Here is a 19,863-nt window from a genome sequence, read left to right on the forward strand (position 1 = left end):
AAAATTTAAACATATTCTTATGTTAAAATTTTTCATTTAAATACATATTATATAATTATCGCTTCAAAATGTTGACATATTAAAATTTTATTACTATTATGTTCTTTTTGTTCTTTAAATTTAAATCTCTTGAAAATGAGAGGATAATTGGGTCAAGGAGACATGTCATATTTTTAAGTACTGACGATGAGACAATGACAGTATCATGATACGAGTTTATAAAGGATTTTTTTTTTCATCTTTTAAAAGGCAACTTTGTCTTTGTAATTACATAAAGGCAATTTGCTTTGTATCATTAGTATGTCTGGCGTCCCGGAATATTTATTGTTATGACTTCTATATCTTTTTATTATGTTTCTTTTCATTATCATAATTATTATCATTACCATTTCTATGATATTGTTAATATTCATTAATTATTTATATCAAATTTTCTTGTTGAAAATGCGTGGGATCGTCACAGGCATTATTGGCAGCATAAGATCAGTGTACAGTATTGCATTAAACTGTAACTAGATAAACAGAAAAAAAAATTCAAGGCTATAAACAAAAGAAACAAAAAATTTACATTCAGAGAGCACTGCTGAGCTGTACGTTTACATACCCAATTATTTTATAATCATTTAATCAATAAAAATGTTTTTTTTTTATTGGCATAGGTAACACACTGGGTACGTTACGTATCCAAGAATTTTTTTAATAATTACTTAATTGTTCATTCACAGATTTTCATTTGTCTTTATATGAAACAACAATTATAACTATTTATTTATAGTTTTTTTCCGATAGATATTTGCTTTACCTCTCATTTAATAATTTTTATATACAAAATTGTTACTATGAGACATATTTATTTAAAAAGCTCACGACGCGAGTCAGTGCGTGAATAAATAATATAATAAACTTTACTTAAATGTTAATTAATATTATTACATTATCCCAGGTTGATCAGGGAGAGGCAACGCACTTATTATACAATATATAATGCTTCGTATAAAAACTTGGAAGCTTTCTCAATGTGCGCTATTGAATGCAATCGCTTGATTTGACATTAATGTTAAGGAATTAATTAATCTGAGCATTGGTCAAGTGTGAGATTGGTACAAATGTTGTACTTTGACGATTTCATTATCATTATTATCTGAATATTCGCATGCATCCTCGTCCTTGATCCCTGATGTGGTGTAATACATCTCACAGAGACACATCGACACTCACAATTTACAACATAACGTACAATATATATCCAATATATATTTTATATTATTTATCATATACATTATTTTATTTTTAATAAAACTTACTAAACATGTACTTTTTATATAATATATACACAAATTTAGATAATGTCTGTTTCAATATTTTTTTTTCTTTACCAACCAATAACAGAATAGATTGCTCAATAACACATTCTTGGACCTCATTTTATTAATCAGCCAGCACCAACTTACACCTTTAAACTCTCTCAGTTCATTAAAATATTCTTACCACATCACTCTTTTTTTTTTTAAACTTTTTATTCATTTAAAAATATACTGTGTAACCCTCCCTGAGCTCTAGCTCCCTAACTCACACTTTTCTTTTTTTATTTTCTTCCTAATTTTTTTTTGCAACATTCATACAATTATCCACACGCATTCAGACATCATGTACATTAGCCCTCTTCCCAAAAACTTTCAAACGTTTTATCTTCAACCATTTCACAGCCCACATTTCGTTATATTTCAAATTATTTTTTTTATCCATATTCCTTTTTCTCTATAATTTCTTTCCAACAACAATTTTTTAATTTTTTTTATAAAGTTATCAAATATACAATAAATAATTTCTTGAATCTAAATATACAATTTCTTTTTTTTTTTTTTTCTAGACTCTAGATGAGTTTAAGTAAATTGCCTGTTAAATTTTCCATCTATTTTCCTTCTCTCTTTCTCTTTTTTTAAATATTTTTTTCGATAATTTTTTTTTAAAGAGTTACAACAATACGAGCACCATTCAAGTTACGTTAAAATGTTCATCTCCATTTACATAATTTAATGAAATAAGTCGTTGAGTTTCATATAAAATTTCACCGAACGATATAAAACCAATAGGTATTATGTAATCTGTATATATAAATAATGTCCTTTACATGGACAAGGACAAAAATGTGAAAATAGTGGATTCGATGCTTTTACTTGAGAAAAATAACAGCTAGAATATGAAATGTAATGGAGTCAGAGAGGGTACTGCATTGTTTTAAGAGATGTGCCAAAGCTATTTGACACTTTTTGGCAGGAAGAGCTCAACAATCTTGAACCAGTCAACTTGTCCAAATAGCGTAGTACGTTTCTGTCATATAATATTCCAAGCCTCATCTCACGCACCTGTACAATCAATTTCTACAATATCTTTTGGTACATCAACAAATTGATAGACCAGTCTTTGTCCATCAACTTTAGCGAGTATTCCACGCTGATAATAGTATCTCAATGCCCTTCCCATTGTCTCATAATTCATGTCTGGTTTATTTTTATGCAGACCCCACAGTCGTGAAACAGCTTTACTATCAACAAGTTTAAAAACACCCCTCTCACGATTTGTCCACTTTATATATCTCGGGCAATATTCCCTATCTTGCAACAACTTGAGAAGAAATTCCCACAAGTAAGTCGTAGAACCTTCGCGAGATTTCCTCTTGACTGTTGCACCTTCTCCCTGTCGTGCCTTCTTCAGCTTGTTTTTCTTTGCTCGTGGAGGGAATCCAAGTTCTAAAAGATACAAATCGTCTGATACAGAACTCGTTGCTGCTTGAATTACACTTGTTGGTACTCCACCAGGTCCTCGTGGGGGACTTGGTGTACACGGCGTTGCGAATTGACCACTTCCACTGTACATTGAATTTACATAACTATTGTAGCTTTCCGTTACTGTAAAAATAAAAATCATTTATTTATTAACTGTACATTTTTGAAAAAAAAAAAAAAAATTCATCAAAGTTCTAATTTTGTTTTATATTCTCTGCTTTATTTATTCAGAATTAAATTAATTCTGGAATCTGCGTTAGATATTTATCCAATAGAAGAATTTATTTTTTGATTATTTCAATGAAAGGTTTATCGTTTCAATGACCTTTTGACATTTATATACATTACAGTGAAATTATTATATAAGACAATAATTAAGTTATTATTTTCTGTAATTATTTCATGTGACTAATAATTCTATTAAAGAAGATTATTTGAATTTTTTTTTAAAATAAAAATTTTAAACTTTGCAATTTCATTTAATTTTATTTAATTCAATTATAAAAAGTTATTTATACCTTGATAATATTTCAACGTAATTGAAAAATATATTTTAAAAATTCATAGAAGTTATTTAAAGAATCCAATCAATCACAGAAACTACATTGTTTTATTCTTGCACCTTGTTCAAAAAAGAAAAAAACTTCAAGGTATATCGTAACTGAAAAAAGACATTTTAGTATCTGCCTACTCTATTTTTTCTCAGCTCAATCTTTTATTCTAGTGAACATCGTTAGTCAATTTTCAATTCAGTTTCTTTTTAATTTAATTAACCAAACCAATGAAGTAGTAAAAAGAATTTGAACTTTTAATCTCCAATGAAGACAATTAGCACAAATTTTGATTGCAATTATCTTTCCACAAATTATTGATTGAAAATAAATAAAAATACACCTTTAGATATGTTTATCTCAAAAAATTTTTTACAAAAATTGCAACAATGTGAAAACATCAGACAATGATGATTATTATCAGAGTTGTATGTTCTGAATATAAGAAAATTAGCAGGTGCGTGTAATGGATTAGATGTCTGTGTTAAATAATGAAGTAAAAATTGAATCGAGTATAGTTTAGGTTTAGATGGACGTATAAACGAGAACAGGATTGATCTCGTGGGAGCAGAGAGCGAGTCCAGAAGCATGACGAGTGAGAAGGGAAACACAAGGGGCGTGAAGAGTGAAGAGAACTGTCTGCAGTCTACAACTCTACAGTGTGATAGAGGACTGACCCGAGTCAAGGTTGTATGGTGACGCCATCAGCTTTTAGTGTGTAATGACAACGTTTTATGAGGCCACGGTTAACATTTAAGAAAACAGTAATGTATATATGCATCACCAATGTATATCTCCTTCCGTTCTCACTTTGAAATGTCTACTCATGAAAATTGTCTTAAAAATACTACAACTGAATTGCGGATCAAGTACACAGCAGCAAGAGTAGAAAAAGATGGAAATAAAAATAACAAGAAATCCCGGCGAATTCTTCTTTGAGCTGTGCTACCAATGCTTAGTCTAAAAATATAAGAACTGTTGTGTGCTCTTTCTCTTCCTCTTCTTCTTCTTCATCTTCTTCAACTTGGTCTTTTTCTTATTACCCTGTAGACCCCGGGAGTTCTCAGTATCATGCAGGAACTTTTCGCAATGTTCATCACTTAATACCGCGGCTAGTCAACTGTTTACCTACTCCATATGACTTATAGCTTAGATGAGTCAATCGTAGACCGTTGTGTCTAGGATCAGAGTGGGGAAGAGGCTGACTTCACTGACCTACACCACTGCGATATACAACGCTGAGGTATAACCGAGGCCATTGTGAACTCGCTATCATTCACACTGATTATCTATTTATTACATTAGAGAACAGATAATAATATATACATTTATATTTATCAGTGATATTTTTGCATTCAATCCTAATCTCTGTTGACTTTTTACGGTCATACAATCAATATTGCAGAAAATAATCATTTTATTATACTTAAAAATTAAACTCGAATGATTTTTTATGAAGAAAAAAAATTTTCACTTTTCCATTGCACGTTTTTTCTCTTTTTTTCTTTTTATCAATACCGAAGTATTTTGTTTATAGATTTTTATAACCAGCCATCGATATCTTGTTAACTTGAAATGTTTTTTGCAACGGCTGTATTTATCAGATAAAAAAAATTCCAAGTATAAAAATAAAATAGCAATTGCAAGCTGCAGGATCAATTACCCGGTAGTCTTTCTTCCTGACAGTCGTGACAGGAAGTTTAGGCGAATGCGAAACGCGTCATGGAATCAGAGGTTAAAAATACATTGCGTTGGGGCGTCTTAACCATCAGCAGCAGCAATGCTGCAGACTTAGAAAGAGAGAAAAAAAATTGAGCAGGGAAGTTGAGAAGTAGTGTAGTAGTGGTAGTTGTTGTTGTTGTAGTTGTCGTAGTAGTAATAGTAGTAGTGAAGTACTCGTTTATTTTGCAAGAATTTGCGCTAGCAGCTCGCGACCGGAAGTACAAGTATAGCAAAGCCGGAGAGAAGAGTAGTCAATATATATAAAGAGGGAAGGGTATGACGAGCAAGAGTTGATGAGACGAAAGGGGAATGCTGATCATCAGGCTTCTATGTAGCAAGGTGGGGATTCCAGGGACGCGGCAATCTCACGACTAAATTGTTGAAAGAAAGGGTTGTAAGCAAAAACACGACATTGAGCCTGAAAGTAACTGATGCTGTTACCGGAATTGTGGATGACAGGTGATGGTGATGACTAAAAGTCAGATAATAATAACACAATAAGTGCTAAAACAAAATTAGATTATTGCCTTTATCATCCAGCTCATTTGTACCCGGATGTTCTGATCTCGTTGAGCAAACAGGATATTGTTTTCTAAAAAAACATCCTGATATTTTTTTCCTGGTAAAGTTGATGATTAATTATTTGGGTTTGAGATAAAGTTGAAAGAATTTAAAGTTACTCTCACTAATGACGTAAAGTATTGATGAATTATTAAATAGACTAGATAATTAGGAAGAAAGAGATTAGTAATTGTGTGTGACTGTTGATCGCGTGAACTCCAAGTGCATAGAAGAGCAGAGAGTGAAAAAGAGAGAGTAGGATAAAGATGGACGAAGTGCATAAGAGAAGGGGAGAGTTGACCTTCAGCTGCGCCGGGAAAGTCAGCCAGTCACTGACCGACAGACTAACTTAACTGCTCTATCCTTCTTCTTTCTTTCTTTCTCTCTCCCTCTGTCTCTCTTGTTTCTCTCTCCCTATCTCTCTTCTCTCTACGCCGATTCGCAACTGCTAGTCTGATGCACCATACGCGCACGTCCACCTCTCTCTTTCCTTTTATTTTGTCTCTGTGGCCATGTCTTTCTCTCTCTCTTTTGCGACCCGACCCGCCAGATCGTCAAGTTGTGCACCATCAACTACCAAACTCTTCCATCATCCTCTTCCTTCTATAACCGCAATCATTATTTGTCTCCACCGTTAAATATTTCCCAATAAATTGGGATTGTAAAACCACTGGTACTAAACAAAAGTCATGAGTGAGGTTTTATTTTAATAAGTAACTTCTTCTTCCTCATCATCATTATTATCAACATCATGCCACCAAGACGATTATTTGAGTCTGCTCATTTCACTTTCAGCTCTCAGGCTACGTCGACAAGGAAAGTTAAAGTCTTCCTCTTAACCCGTGACGTCACCCTTTGCAGTATTCCCCACTCTCCTAGACACTTGATTCGTCTAGTCTAGTGTTCTCAATGGGACATGTAATAGTAGGTCTAGGTCTAGGTCTAGCCTAGGTCTAGGTTGCTAATGCAACTTTATAATCAAGTCATGTTTTATTACTTACGCATCGATTCATTGCATGATTTGTTAATAAATAGATAAATGCATACGCAGTTAACGATACTTTTATTCTTGTCTCTCTTTATTTTGCATTGCAAGTGATACGAGGGTAGAGCAAGAAAGCGAGAAAGTAGGCTCAAGTGACGTGTACGCATTGAACGCGGATATAAGTACTCTGACAACGCTTAAACTGGTGCATTATATTTAGAAACTTGCTTAGTGTAAGTGAGTACAAATATATGAGGGTTCACTTTGAGAAGTAAAAAGCACGAAAAAATGTGAATTTATAGCTGTAAAGTATATTAAGTAAATTGAGAACAAAATTTTCGAGTAATTGATGATCATTTCTTTTTATCAAAATGTGTGGAATTAAGACGTTTTATTCAATTTTTATACTTTGCTATAAAACATATTATTTATCTAAGATACGATGTTTATTACATTCAAATAAATTTCTAAATATCATTACCTTTATTTAACTCAAAATCAGACTCATGAAATGTTAAAAAAAAATAATTATTATAGATATATAGTGGTGAAGCGCTGATTGATTTATCATAAACAAAGTTTAAATGTCATTTGAAATGATTTCAGTCATTAAGATAACTGAGTTTAATTCAAATAGCAGTAAGCAGGAAAAAGGAAATACATGTTGACGCAACTACATTTAAAATACAATCTACGAGACAATAAGTAATAATGTATACAATAAAAATACTTTTTTTTCCATCCATAAAACAAATTGTGATTTTAGAAGATTAAATTTATAAATAAATATTACATGATAAAATAAAGCGATGTCTTATCTTCTATAATAATTTATATATTCTCTGATAATCTTAATTCCTACTATGCAAAATCCAATTTATTGTCAGGCAAAATAAAAGCTGATTCTAACAGTAAATTAATGTTAACATTTAGCAACAAATCAAAGAAACTAACATACAAAGTGGCAATAAATAAAAGATCACTCATGTTGAGCTATAAAAAAAATTCATTCAATTACTCAACGATTATTTTTATGATGTTGTATGGACGTTAAACAAAATTAACTACACTGTAAAAATGGTTGGATATGTGTCTGAGTAGCTGGTGATGCAGCCCTTTAAGCCCCGGAATAGTGAAAAGCGTGAAGCAGCCGTCAGGATCTAGAGTACTTGAGGATCAGATGAGTACAATGTATATATATATATATATATATATATATACCGGAAATGAATCATTTGGTAATTTTTATTTGGTTGTTTGGCATAAACTGCGATTAAGGGAATGCAAAAACTAGTGAAGGGATAAATACAGATAGAAGGATGATTTTTTTTTTAGGTTCCTTCGATAATAGGATGAAAGATGAGATGTGATACATTATATACGGATGTGGGACAGAGTGCGAGGAGGTTGTTGAGGAGAATAAGAGGAAATCTGGAACGAGTAGAGGGGTAAAAGAAGGTAGAATAAGCAAGGGCGGAGAAAAAAGGAGGGAAGAGGGAGTGGTGCAGGCGGTTGCCACTGCTTAGCTATTGGATCTGCTCGGGAGTCAGTCGGCGGAGAGCGACGTGGGGAAGGGACAAACGGGGTGAATTGCCGGCGACAAGGTCACCGTCTATACCTCGCTAAAACGACGATGCCTCCTCTTCGAGTATTATACATACTTGCACGGCACACTCTAGTCCGAATGTGCCAACGCACTACACTCGTGTGCATATACACATTAAACACACACATGCCACCATCGACTCGTGCTCTCTGCGTCCGGGAACATGAACAATCTTCGTGTTGGTGTGTGTCTCGTCAGATGCACATAATGGAATGAGGAAAGTGACACTCAGCAACCATGGAATTCGGTCATTAACTATTTATCAGCAGGAAAAAAACTTTGCCAGTAAAAAACACTTTTTTACATCAACCAAATAAATAGCAATTTATCTACTGTATTTAACTTGATATGCTTTTTCAGTCAGTTATTATTTTTGCTAAAAATTTTAGCTCTTTTCAAAATGTGTCTGTCTGATGCTGTTGCTGCTAGTGATGATGGGCTAGGATATTATTCAGGCCTTGAAGAGAGAGAGAGAGAGAGGAATAATTTTTTTATCCTCTAGCACTGGATGAATATGCATCAGTATGAACAAAGTTGTTATCAGCACATAATATTTATACTCGTTTAATCAACACGATTCCCCGTTAGCGGGAAGAATTATCGATCATTCACAAGTCTAAATAGTCCAATCGTGTGAGTTGAGAACCGTTTGTCCCTCTCGCAGCGCTATGCATTTTTCTCGACATCAGAGTGTGCGAGAGTGAAGAGCATTAGTAGATGTATTATATATGTATACATGTGGTGAGCAATACATTTGAAGATAGTAGTATATAGTCGATATTATAGTGTAAGAGAATACATAGAAAAGTACGCTCTGATAATATGGGCACTGCAAATATACAATACCGCACAATACTATGTATCGTCAGCACAGGGGCAGAGACCCAGGAAGGACACGCGCCGCCAGTCGCCGGCAGACATACACTCGGCTATCGCCGTTGAGACCGCTTATTTCTAGGTATAACGCACAAAGAAGATATCTAGACATCTGAGAGGATGCACCGAAATGAAATACACTCTGTATCCTCCTTACATTTTTATGATAATTTTTCGTTTGTTTTACCGTTTATCTACATTTGATGAACTACATTTACATTCATTTGCTGACTTATTTTTTTCTCAGTAAAATACTTCATTAATTCGTTGCATTTTTTATTTTTCTCTTCAATAATATACCATTTATTGGTTCTCCAAGGCTGCTCAGAATAAATAATAGTATATTTAATAAATAATTACTGATGAGAAGTGGCACAAATTGTCTTTAATCATTTTTACAGTAATCAATTTTTGGAGTGAAGAAAATGGAGTAGATTATTTTTTCATAACGGATTTAAATTTTAAAAAAATCCATTTGTTGAATAAATATAAAACGTGACAAGTAATTAATTACTTGATGTTATTTTATAAGGCTTCTAAAAGTTTCATTGTTAGTAATAAATATGGAAAATCAGTACAAAAGATATTTTGCCCTTTTACAGTGTAGAAAAAAAGTAAATTTTAAAATGAAAGATTTTTAATAAATATAGGAAAAGTAATGTAAAAAAGCATTGAAATTTTCATTCCGAAAATAAAGACTTTTTTACAGACTATTCAAAGAACTTTAGCTCTGTGTTACCGTTGTTCACTTTATATTAAATATTTCTACTGAACTGTCCTGAAAATAATTTTTTTTTTTCATTCAAAGATCATAAATAGATCATTATAGGATTGATCAAAATTTTATAGAATTTACTAAAAAAAAAAAAATGATTTTGTTCTCTTATATGTACTTGATATTTTTACTGCTGATCTAATCAAAACTAAATTTGAATCCTCCATTTTTTATTTTTTTTTCACATTTATTTTTAATCTCAGAAGAAAAGTTTACGTTTTGACTTTGATAAAAATAGACTCAATTTTAGCAATTCTTCTTTGTAAAATATTTTTTTTAAAATATCACTAAAAATATTTATTTTCAACATAAAATATCACTTCCTTATAGTTTTTCTTTTATTTATAATTCACTATCAAGAGTTCTCAAAAAAAAAATCACAAATAAAACAAACCACTTGACTAAATTTTGATGTCTGAGAAAGACAGATATCAATCATTGATTTTATCACTAAATTAATTAACCTGATCGATATAATTATCTCACTCTATATCAATTGGATTTTCCATGCTCATTGAAACAAGTCTTATCTCAAAACTTAAAATTTAAACGAAAAAAATAATTTTCTCCTAATCATCATCAAACACTAAAACTAATATCTTTCTATTTCTTTCTAAATAAACGCACATTTTTATCTCTAATCTGATTGATTGTCTTGAATGATTCCCCATAACACCGAATCTCACTATCTAATTTAGCATTATCAATCATTCATCCTAGATCTCATATTATTATCACCAAATAATAATCTGACAAAAAATTGGGTTATATTATTTACGTAAATGAATATAAATTTATATCATTTTTCAGGCTTTTAGCATTTTTATCTGATGGGAAAGCTTTTAAAGCGAGGCTTAGAAAAAATCTAAAGGATATTAGTAATTTAGTAATTAGAAACAAAAAAGTATAATTTTCATGAGAATTTAAAATGAGTGTAATAATAGAGAGAGAAAAGTAGGAGGAGGAGAAGAGATAAATATACGGGTAGACTGCGCTAACAACCGACCTAGACCTAGACTACGATAGACTCTACTCTCAACTCCATCAAATATACTTTTATTTTTACTCTTCTCATTCTCTACGTCATCATCTGTATCTCTCTTCACTATCGTCCATACATACTGGCATCATTTGTAAGGGAAAGAAAGGAATCTTTCAATCAGCTTCTTCTACTCATTTATATGACGATGTTAATCTCCACAAATTTATCTTGCTATGTTTCATATATATTTATATATATATGTAAATATGGCAATGTAAATAGTTGTATTCCAAGCGATAAAGTTAATATTTAAAATAAATGAATTCAAGAACTGCTCAAAATTTTATATTTAAACACTTGTCGATCATTTAAGGTATTTTTATATTCATTTATTCCCCTACTTTTTTTGCTGAATAAGTTGCGTGGGCCTCTTGCGTATATTAAATGGCAATCTTTTAAAAATATCCAGCCAAGTACTTGATCTGGGACAACTAAAATGTTCTTGATCCCATCGCTAATATATTTAAGTTTAATTAAACTTGGTATCATTTTTGTCCACCTTCATTACATCATCAGCATAAAATATTGATGTCTATTTTTAATAATGATGAAAATGGCTTGTTAATATCGCCTTTAATGTTCATTAATTTATTTACATATTTATTTTGCTCATTTTTATCGAATAAAAATTGATAAAAAGAAACCTTCGTTGCGTCGGTGTAAAAAGCAGCCAGACAGAGAGAATCCGCTTACGATATCGAATGTAATAAAAGTGAAATCTACAGGGCCATTTCGTAATGTTGACACTGATGGTATATTCAATCGTTTGGACTCTTTATGACAATATGACTTTCCTTAATCAGTTGATTTCTCAATTGAGATTTGTTTGGAAAATCCCTGAATGAACGTGCTCTTGATATAATTGAGGAAAAATGTAAAACTAGTTCACGCAAATAACCGATAAGAGGATGTGACTTTTTTTTAGTCAAGAGTAGTGTAAATACAGTGTGGAAATATTTGTAATGTATTGTCTGTGATGAAAATGCGGTAATGTGACGAGATTGGAATGGCATCAGAGTCATATCTGTTGGCATAGTATCCGCAATGGGAACACAGCGGCAGCGGGGTCTCTTGAAGTTACCAAATCGTCGTGGCGCAACATTTTGCTTATTCACGTTCGATTATACAATCCGACACACTTTTACTCGGCATCCCGTCACTACTGCCGTCTGTTGCTGCTGAGTGGGCACAACTCAACTCGATTCTCATTCGTCAACTATTCTATTATTCTTCTGAGACAATTCCTAAACACTGACTTATCATCATTCTACTTCCTGCTACCTGCTTAATATTACTTTTTCAACTATTTACCTACATGAATTACTTTTTATGTATTTACTCTTCAGCACTTGATAGTCATCGATTAATCTATAAAACATTATTTCTTTTTTACCATGGATAAAATATATTGACTTGATGTGGTAAGAGACATTCAAGTTTCGATTTTTTTTAGAAAAAATTATAAATTAATGGACTTTAATTTAGAACAATCAGCTATCATTTGGACATTTAGGTCACGAGTATTTAAAAATCATAGACGATTTACCATCTTGAAAAAGGTTATTTTTAACGACAAAAGCAAAGAATATAAGTTGAAAAATTATTGAGTAATATTTTCTTGAAAAACTTACACGTCGATGGCTGGCGATAATGGAGATGCTGAAGACTTTGAGTTTGGTGATGGTGATGGTGATGATGTGGTGGTCCCATAGTTGATGGCATTGCATGGCCATTGTGAGGATGATGCGGCGAACTTCCTCGATGGGGATGGTATTGGGAAGGATGGTGTTGATGGGGATGGTAAGAAGGTGGCAAGAATCCTGTTGATGTTGAGTAAACTCCAGGACTGTGACAAGCCGATCTAGCAATAGCTGCTGTTACCAATAAAATATTTACATTCATTATTGATTGACAATGACTAGATACTGAATAATATTTACAATTATTTAAATTTCAAAAATCATATTCAATATTTTGCAGTCATTCTTATTTTAAGTAAAGAGGTTATTACAGACAGTTGAATGAACGCTACTGATTACTTTTATTAATTATTCCAACGATAATATTGAGCAATAGCTAAACCATTTGTATTTGAATTGTATATGCAAAGAAAAATTTTGAAACTCATTATTTCTAACCTTCAGTTCTTTTTTTTTTTCAATTTCTTTTTTTCAAGTCATTTTTTCTTAGCTTACATTTCAAAATCATTTGAATAAATAAAAAAAATCTTCTGTAAGACTGAATGACAATTAATTAGAATACATTAACCCGACAATAAAATGGGACATTTATTTTGATAAATGAATTTGCAAAGAAAAAAAAATTTACCTGACGGCAAGTGAGAGTGGTGTGATCCGAGACTCGATTGGAGGGATGAGTTTGGGTTGAGTCTCGCTTTGAGCAATAAATTTGCGTCCTCATTGCCACCAGATGATGTACTAGACTCTACATCACTGACTCCACTATCGGCAGGACTTGCTGGCAGTGATCCACTTCCTGATTACAAGAAAAATTATAGGAAAAAAAGAATTAATTCACCAAAAAAAAAATAATAAATAAAAATAAAATAAGTAACAAAATGAGTCCAAGTTTCTGCTATTATCAATCAAATATGTAAATAAAAAAGAATAAAGTTGAAAAAAATGAGATGTAAGATGAAGACAACAACGAAAGGGCATGATTGAATGTGCAAACTTGTTTTCGCGTGGCTGTTCAATTAAAGGTATCTTTATGCAAGAAGCCGAAGGTCATCTTGTCATTGGTATGCATGCAGCCATAGTATTCCCACGGTAACCAAGCTAAGAAGACAATTGAAACTCGTTCAAAAGGGTTTCTGATGCTAAGTAGTAGCAGCAGTAACAGTACAGCAGCAACTTATCGACATTACTTTTATTATCACCAACTTGTAAAAGAACTTTTAAAAAAATTTTTGGAATAATGATAGAGAGAATTCAAGATGAACCAACGTCTATTTACCTGGTGTATTTGTAGTAGGAATAGCGTTTGTGCTATAGGGAGGTTGTCCTAATTGAACATGATTTGTTAAATGTCTTGTATAACCACTTGGAATACCAAGGCTATGCTGTTGAGGATGCTGTGACAATATCCCATGAAGTAAACGAGCTCCTGTTGTGCTACCTGGCTCAGCTTTTACTGTTGCAAGACCCATAGCTTCATCCTCTCGTGACGAATCATGAGGTGCCTGTATTTCCCTCGTGTCCACTGTAAATTCCAAGAAGTTAATAAAATATTTGTCATGCAATATTTAATGATAAAAAAAAAATAATGTTTCTGCTTCATGACTCGATAGACCGCATTATGTGTTTGAAAAGTATTGAGATAGGCAGTAAGTGAGTTGTATAGACCGCTGGAGAGGAAGTGAAAGCCACAGTGTAGACTCTCCTTGACCCACTGCAACGTTTCTACCTTCCTTTCAGGCAGCAGCTACTACCATCAGGTTCATTAAGCAATTTCTCAACGAGTTCATCGGTATCAGGGAAAAATTGTCGTGGAAAATAAATATCTATACTCTCCACACTAGGCCTTGTTTCAGTTTTCATAAAGTCTTGTGACTTTTTTCTTGAATATTATTACTGTTATTACATAAAAGTCATGTAGGTGTTTGTAATTTAGTACGTTATGACCAAGAGGGTCATACAATAAATGGTCACAGGATTAGCTGTCAAAATATTGAGGCCAATTGCCCATATCCACTCACTTGGGACTACGTATAGCTGTGAGATAATCACAATCATGACGTTTATAATCGTGTTTTATGGCTTAAAACGCAAATGGCATTTTTCATACACCACTGACTATTCAAAATATGCGTGCACGTGTACATTTAATATTTTATTTATCACACTACTTGATATTTTTAAGCTCAAATTCTTATTTTATTTTCTTCGTAAAATGATAAAAATAAATATTTCATTATAATTAACCTTATTATTTTTCCTTCCAATCATGAAAATTTAAATATTTTTCAACAAGTTTGTATTGTATGACTTTATCATAATTGTTTTTTAAATATGATTTATAGTGAGTTCTTTTTTAAGGGTTCGATATTGAGCAGTAAACATTACTTGCATGTAGTCAATAGTACAGTAATATTAGTCGTGTATGTGCCAATGCCACGTAACGAATACCAAGTTGTACGACAAATACACCTGGCATTGCGTAAAATGCTCACGTATACGTGTTCCCTATACCGCTTATTGGAAAACAACATTTTTAAATTCATAAGAATTTGCTATTTTTCCTTATGTTTTATTCGATGAAAACACGAATAAAGTATAGTAATTAATAATTTAAAAAAATCATTAAAGATAATAAGATTAATTTATGATTAAAGAGAGGTGATGTTGGAGATGTTAATCGTCAAACTTTGTAACCTTGTGCTTAATTCAAACAAAAACAAAAGCTCTAAACTGCTAGCAAGTCAATTAATTCTTATATAAAAGCGGGTGGTTGGTGAGCTTACAATTGACCTTGTGCGACCTTAATGTGAACGGAACATTGACAAAAACTTGAGCGAACACAGAAAAATAAATGAAAGGCTATAGAGAGAGCAATAGTCGTCTAGCCACATCGATCCAGTAGATATCCTACATTTATCCTTATCCTGTGCTTCAATCCGCTCCATCAACGCCTACATTTAATCAATTTTTTGTCTGTTATTCTCTTGAGAATTTTTCCTACAAAGATGATATTAGCCCATCAAAGTCTAAATTAAATGAATCAAAAAGCTCCATCAAACTTGAAATAACTTCGAAATTCTACTATAAAAATATTTAAGAAGTCCTGCTGTTTTTTATTCGAAATTTTTTTCGCTTATCTTTCAGGACCTTCTAGGGGTTTATATTAACTCATTAAAGCCTTAATTAATGGTATAAAAAATTTAATTTTGAATTTCCTCCTCTTTTTATACTTCACTACATGAACTGAAAAAAATCCTCAACTCCTGTTAACTTCAGAATTTATGAGATTTCTTTGTGATAGCTTTTTTCTTTATTTCTCATTGCTTTCATTAAAAGAAAAATAGTTAATTATTATTATTATCAGACTTTCAATTAAATAAATTTAAATATCTTATTGAACTTATGAAGTAACCTTTAAACTTTAAAGTTATTGAGAATATACAAAGTTAAATTTTTTCCTCAACAAACTATCTGTTATTAACTGATCATCAAAGTGCAAATTAACTGTTTCAAAATATTTCTCATCTCAAAGTTTAAGCAAAAACCTATTAATCTCACTGTTTATCATTATATTATTTATTAATTCCCTTTTTCCTTCTAATTCCGTGATGATTATGTAATATTATCCTATCGAAGACTTACTTAAAAAATCATTATGAATTTATAATGATTCTTCTTTCGAAATAATTTATTCTCGAATGATCTTAAAATGGCAACGGAAGGGAAAGTGACATAAGCTTAAAACACTAAACATTAGAAAAATGATAAATTTACAAATAAATATACTCATTAATCATATTATTATAAATAAATAATTTTATCTTTTTTTATTTTAATAGATAACTTTTTTTATTATTATTTTCAGTCTATGGGATATTTTTTTGTGTACAATTAAAATTGATTTATAACCCGGAATAAATTCAAACAGACTTGAAATAATTTTCCTGTTACTTAAATTAATCAATTAATTATAGTGTGTTATTTAGTTATTTTAAAAATAATTTGTCCGTTAAGTTTAAATTTAACTAGATGAGGTGGCTGATGTTAGTGTTAGTACGTAAGGTCAGCATTTGGACAGACAGAATACTTTCTCTGTGTGTAAACGTAAACATATGATAGAAGTTGGCATTTGTGTCCGGCATTGCGTAACGGTAACGTGAGACTCTCTCTTTCTATGTGACATCATCGCTCGCTCTCAGACGTTCAAGTACAACGCATGGTGAATGTACGTATACATATATCCATGTACGCTAATTCCTACGAAATCATTTGAATAATCTCAAGACGAATTTCAAATCAATTATTTACATCCTTCCTTTCTTAGCAAATGTGCCATATTAAATTGCTCCTTGATGGATTAAAAAAAAACATTACTTTTGATGATTTACTTTGGAATTCCCTGAGTGTCTGTGGGTTTAGTGAAAATGAAAGTGACTCGAGAGACCATGACTCAGAAAGAGATAACATACTCGTTCATTTCCTTAATACAACAATAATACACGTGTAACCAATTATGCTTCGACTGACACATATTTGGAATACTCACATTTTTTTTTATCTCTTATTACTTTGCTACCTCATTGCAAACTTTCCAGTTGCTTTTGTTGGTTAAACAAATGCCGAATAATAATATTTAGTAGAGCATAAATTTGAGTTCTATCATTTTATTTCTATATTTCAAATCACAAGTTATTATACATTATTCGAAGATTTCTTTTTTATATGTACACTCTACTTTTATTTTCTCTTCTCTCTATAAACTGAAAGAGAGGAAGTAGTACCCAAAGACTATTTCTTGCTTCGGCCCTGACCTATTTTCTTTTCGATGAACGCGCTCAGACGAAACGTTGCTTCATTGTCATGAGTCGAAGAACGTGTAACTAAGTACCCGCGACCTCACATACGCCTACTTCCTTTTAGCAAGCATTCAAGGAAGAGTGGTGACTACTTGAACATATATCAATTCTTCAACTTTAATGGAGTTTCAGCACTTTTTAAATTTAACTAACTTTGAAGGAAAAGAGTATAGACGTGTATGTCGAGGCCTATAACTAACCTGAAATAACTTTACCAAAATAAAATGAGGAAAAAAGCAGATAAAATGTGTAATAACTTTCAATAAATAAATAAGAAAAAAAAAAAAAAAGGAGGACATTCTAAATGAATAACTAAAATCAATAAACAAACGATGGATTATTTATTTAAATCTTTAGCAAATAAAAAAAAAATCTATAACTTGAGGAATAATATTTTTCATCGAAATTCTAGCAATTAATTTGTAACATTATTGAAGAGATTAAATAATAATAAATGTCAACATTTTTAGGTTGATGATTTAAATAAGAATAACAACAGTAATTATTTCTGGAAAGTAAACTATAAAAAGTAATAATGACTACTTAATCAATGAAACATCAATATAAACCAAAACTAGATCATTAAAAGAATGATTGTTAATTAGAAATAATTAAATAACAATTAAAAATAGTTAGTGCAACCTAAAAATGACTTGACTCAACACTTTCACTAGCAAAGAAGCTAATTGTTCTGCTACTTCTTGAAGAGTCTCAAGAAGATAAGAGAATTGAAGGAAAAATAAATTCTTGAAAAGAAGATAAATGTATTTTTGGTGGTCTATTGAATGGTCAATGTGTTTGGAAAATTAGTGAATAGGATGAAAATTTGTTGAGGGTAGCAAAACGGTAGTGTGGCGAATGATGACACGCATACAATAGCTATATACTACTTCGTAACAATAATAGACTTGAGTAGTAGCCTAGTGCAAGCTCGCCTAGTCCACAACGCGCATTATTGCTATGTAGGTCAGGGCTGGTGCATTCAACGAGCGCGCGTCTCTTCCTCTATGCACCGAGGAGGCTTGTCATTACCTCTACACTGACCGAGAGGGAAACTAGTGGTCGAATGACGAAGAGAGAGAAAGAAAATTACGCTCTAGCTTCCATTTACTTGGTAGATGTCTAACGGGTGTCTTTATTTATTTACTATTAAGTAATATGTATGTATTTATATCTTTTTGATGAGCATATTCCCTTTTGATGATGATGATGGATTTTTTCCGGTATCGATGAATATTGAAATTTGAATAATTTAATGGCTGAAGGAAATAACAGACAAGTCGTTATAAAAATGATAACAGGATTATTAGAGCACAATAATAATAACTGCTTTGACCCTCCTCAAATTGTCTTATTGATTCCAATGAAAACGTAATTGTTTTTTTGGATTATTATCGAATTTATTATTTATTCCAATTATTATAAGAAAATTGTTCACCATTGTTATCACTTTGTTTTTTTTATCTACTGGACTATTTTTAAAAATCAATGAAAATTAAAATCCACAGTTAATCTAATTCTTTTTTTTTTTTAATAAATATTTAATTAATAGTTATGTAAAAATATTTATTTAGGATAGAAAAAAATTTATTTTACATTTAAATATTTTTTTTCTAGTAAATATTTATTCATATATTCAATATAGATAAAAATAAAAAAATTTTTTCATTCGGAAAAGACTCATTAGTTTACGTTGCAAATTTTTGATTATAATTTTACATAAATTTCTATACACAGATATGCTGATGACATGGTTCAAAAACCTTTTAAAAAAGACTAAATAGTGTTATCTAATGATCAAATGATATTCAAAAAGATATTAGGGGGATAATAAAGTCCATGAAAATGATTTTAGTAGTCTTCCGAAATAAAATAGATAATAAAGTCAAATTGAAGATATGGGTAGAAGTAAACACAGCTTCCGGTGTGTGTTCACTATGTAGATGAAAGTAACACGTCTTCGTGCCAACGTTCCAATAACCCACCACCCGAGAGAGCACAAGGACAGCCTACCCTAGTTTCCTATTGCCGACCCGCCTACAGTCGTTTCTCCCCCCGTCTAACGCCGACCTCTCGATCTTCCGGGCCGATCGGCGTGGAAAATCGATCCTCTTCTGAGGTGAAAATTCGTCGGGCGTAAAGCTGCTTATATGAGGTAACATGCTCCCTTTCTTTTTCACAGGATCTCTCTACAAATATAGGGCGAAATTATCGCCAGAGAAAGCGTTTATATCTTGGGAAAAAAATTGTTTTATTTCTAATGATGTCAAGATGATTATTTTTTTTAATTTTATTTTTAAATATTACAAGTACGTAATATTAATAATAGAATGTACAATTATGCGAGTAGACAGGAAACTTGTCCTTCCTTCCTCTTTCGATAATAATAAAAGAATATCCTGA

At 31.7% G+C, this 19,863-nt stretch overlaps 1 protein-coding gene across 7 annotated transcripts in view; it reads right to left on the reverse strand.

Moving 5' to 3' along the window:
- Positions 1–215: 215 nt before the first annotated feature.
- The window catches only part of Eip74EF (Ecdysone-induced protein E74), a 68,763-nt gene continuing 49,115 nt past the window's right edge, over positions 216–19,863 (reverse strand). For 6 of the 7 annotated variants that reach the window (XM_035095127.1, XM_035095129.1, XM_035095125.1 and 3 more), the window contains 4 exons: positions 13,881–14,126; positions 13,233–13,400; positions 12,536–12,778; positions 216–2,909 (listed from right to left, as the gene is read on the reverse strand). In XM_035095127.1, the coding sequence (XP_034951018.1) occupies positions 2,359–2,909; positions 12,536–12,778; positions 13,233–13,400; positions 13,881–14,126 (1,208 nt within the window). In that variant the 3' untranslated portion in view covers positions 216–2,358. The remainder of the gene's footprint in view (positions 2,910–12,535; positions 12,779–13,232; positions 13,401–13,880; positions 14,127–19,863) is intronic. The other variant, XM_035095131.1, reaches the window with a different exon arrangement.

Source organism: Chelonus insularis, unplaced genomic scaffold, assembly GCF_013357705.1.
Source record: "Chelonus insularis isolate UGA/USDA-ARS -01 unplaced genomic scaffold, ASM1335770v1 contig_131_pilon, whole genome shotgun sequence".
NCBI classification, from domain to species: domain Eukaryota; kingdom Metazoa; phylum Arthropoda; class Insecta; order Hymenoptera; family Braconidae; genus Chelonus; species Chelonus insularis.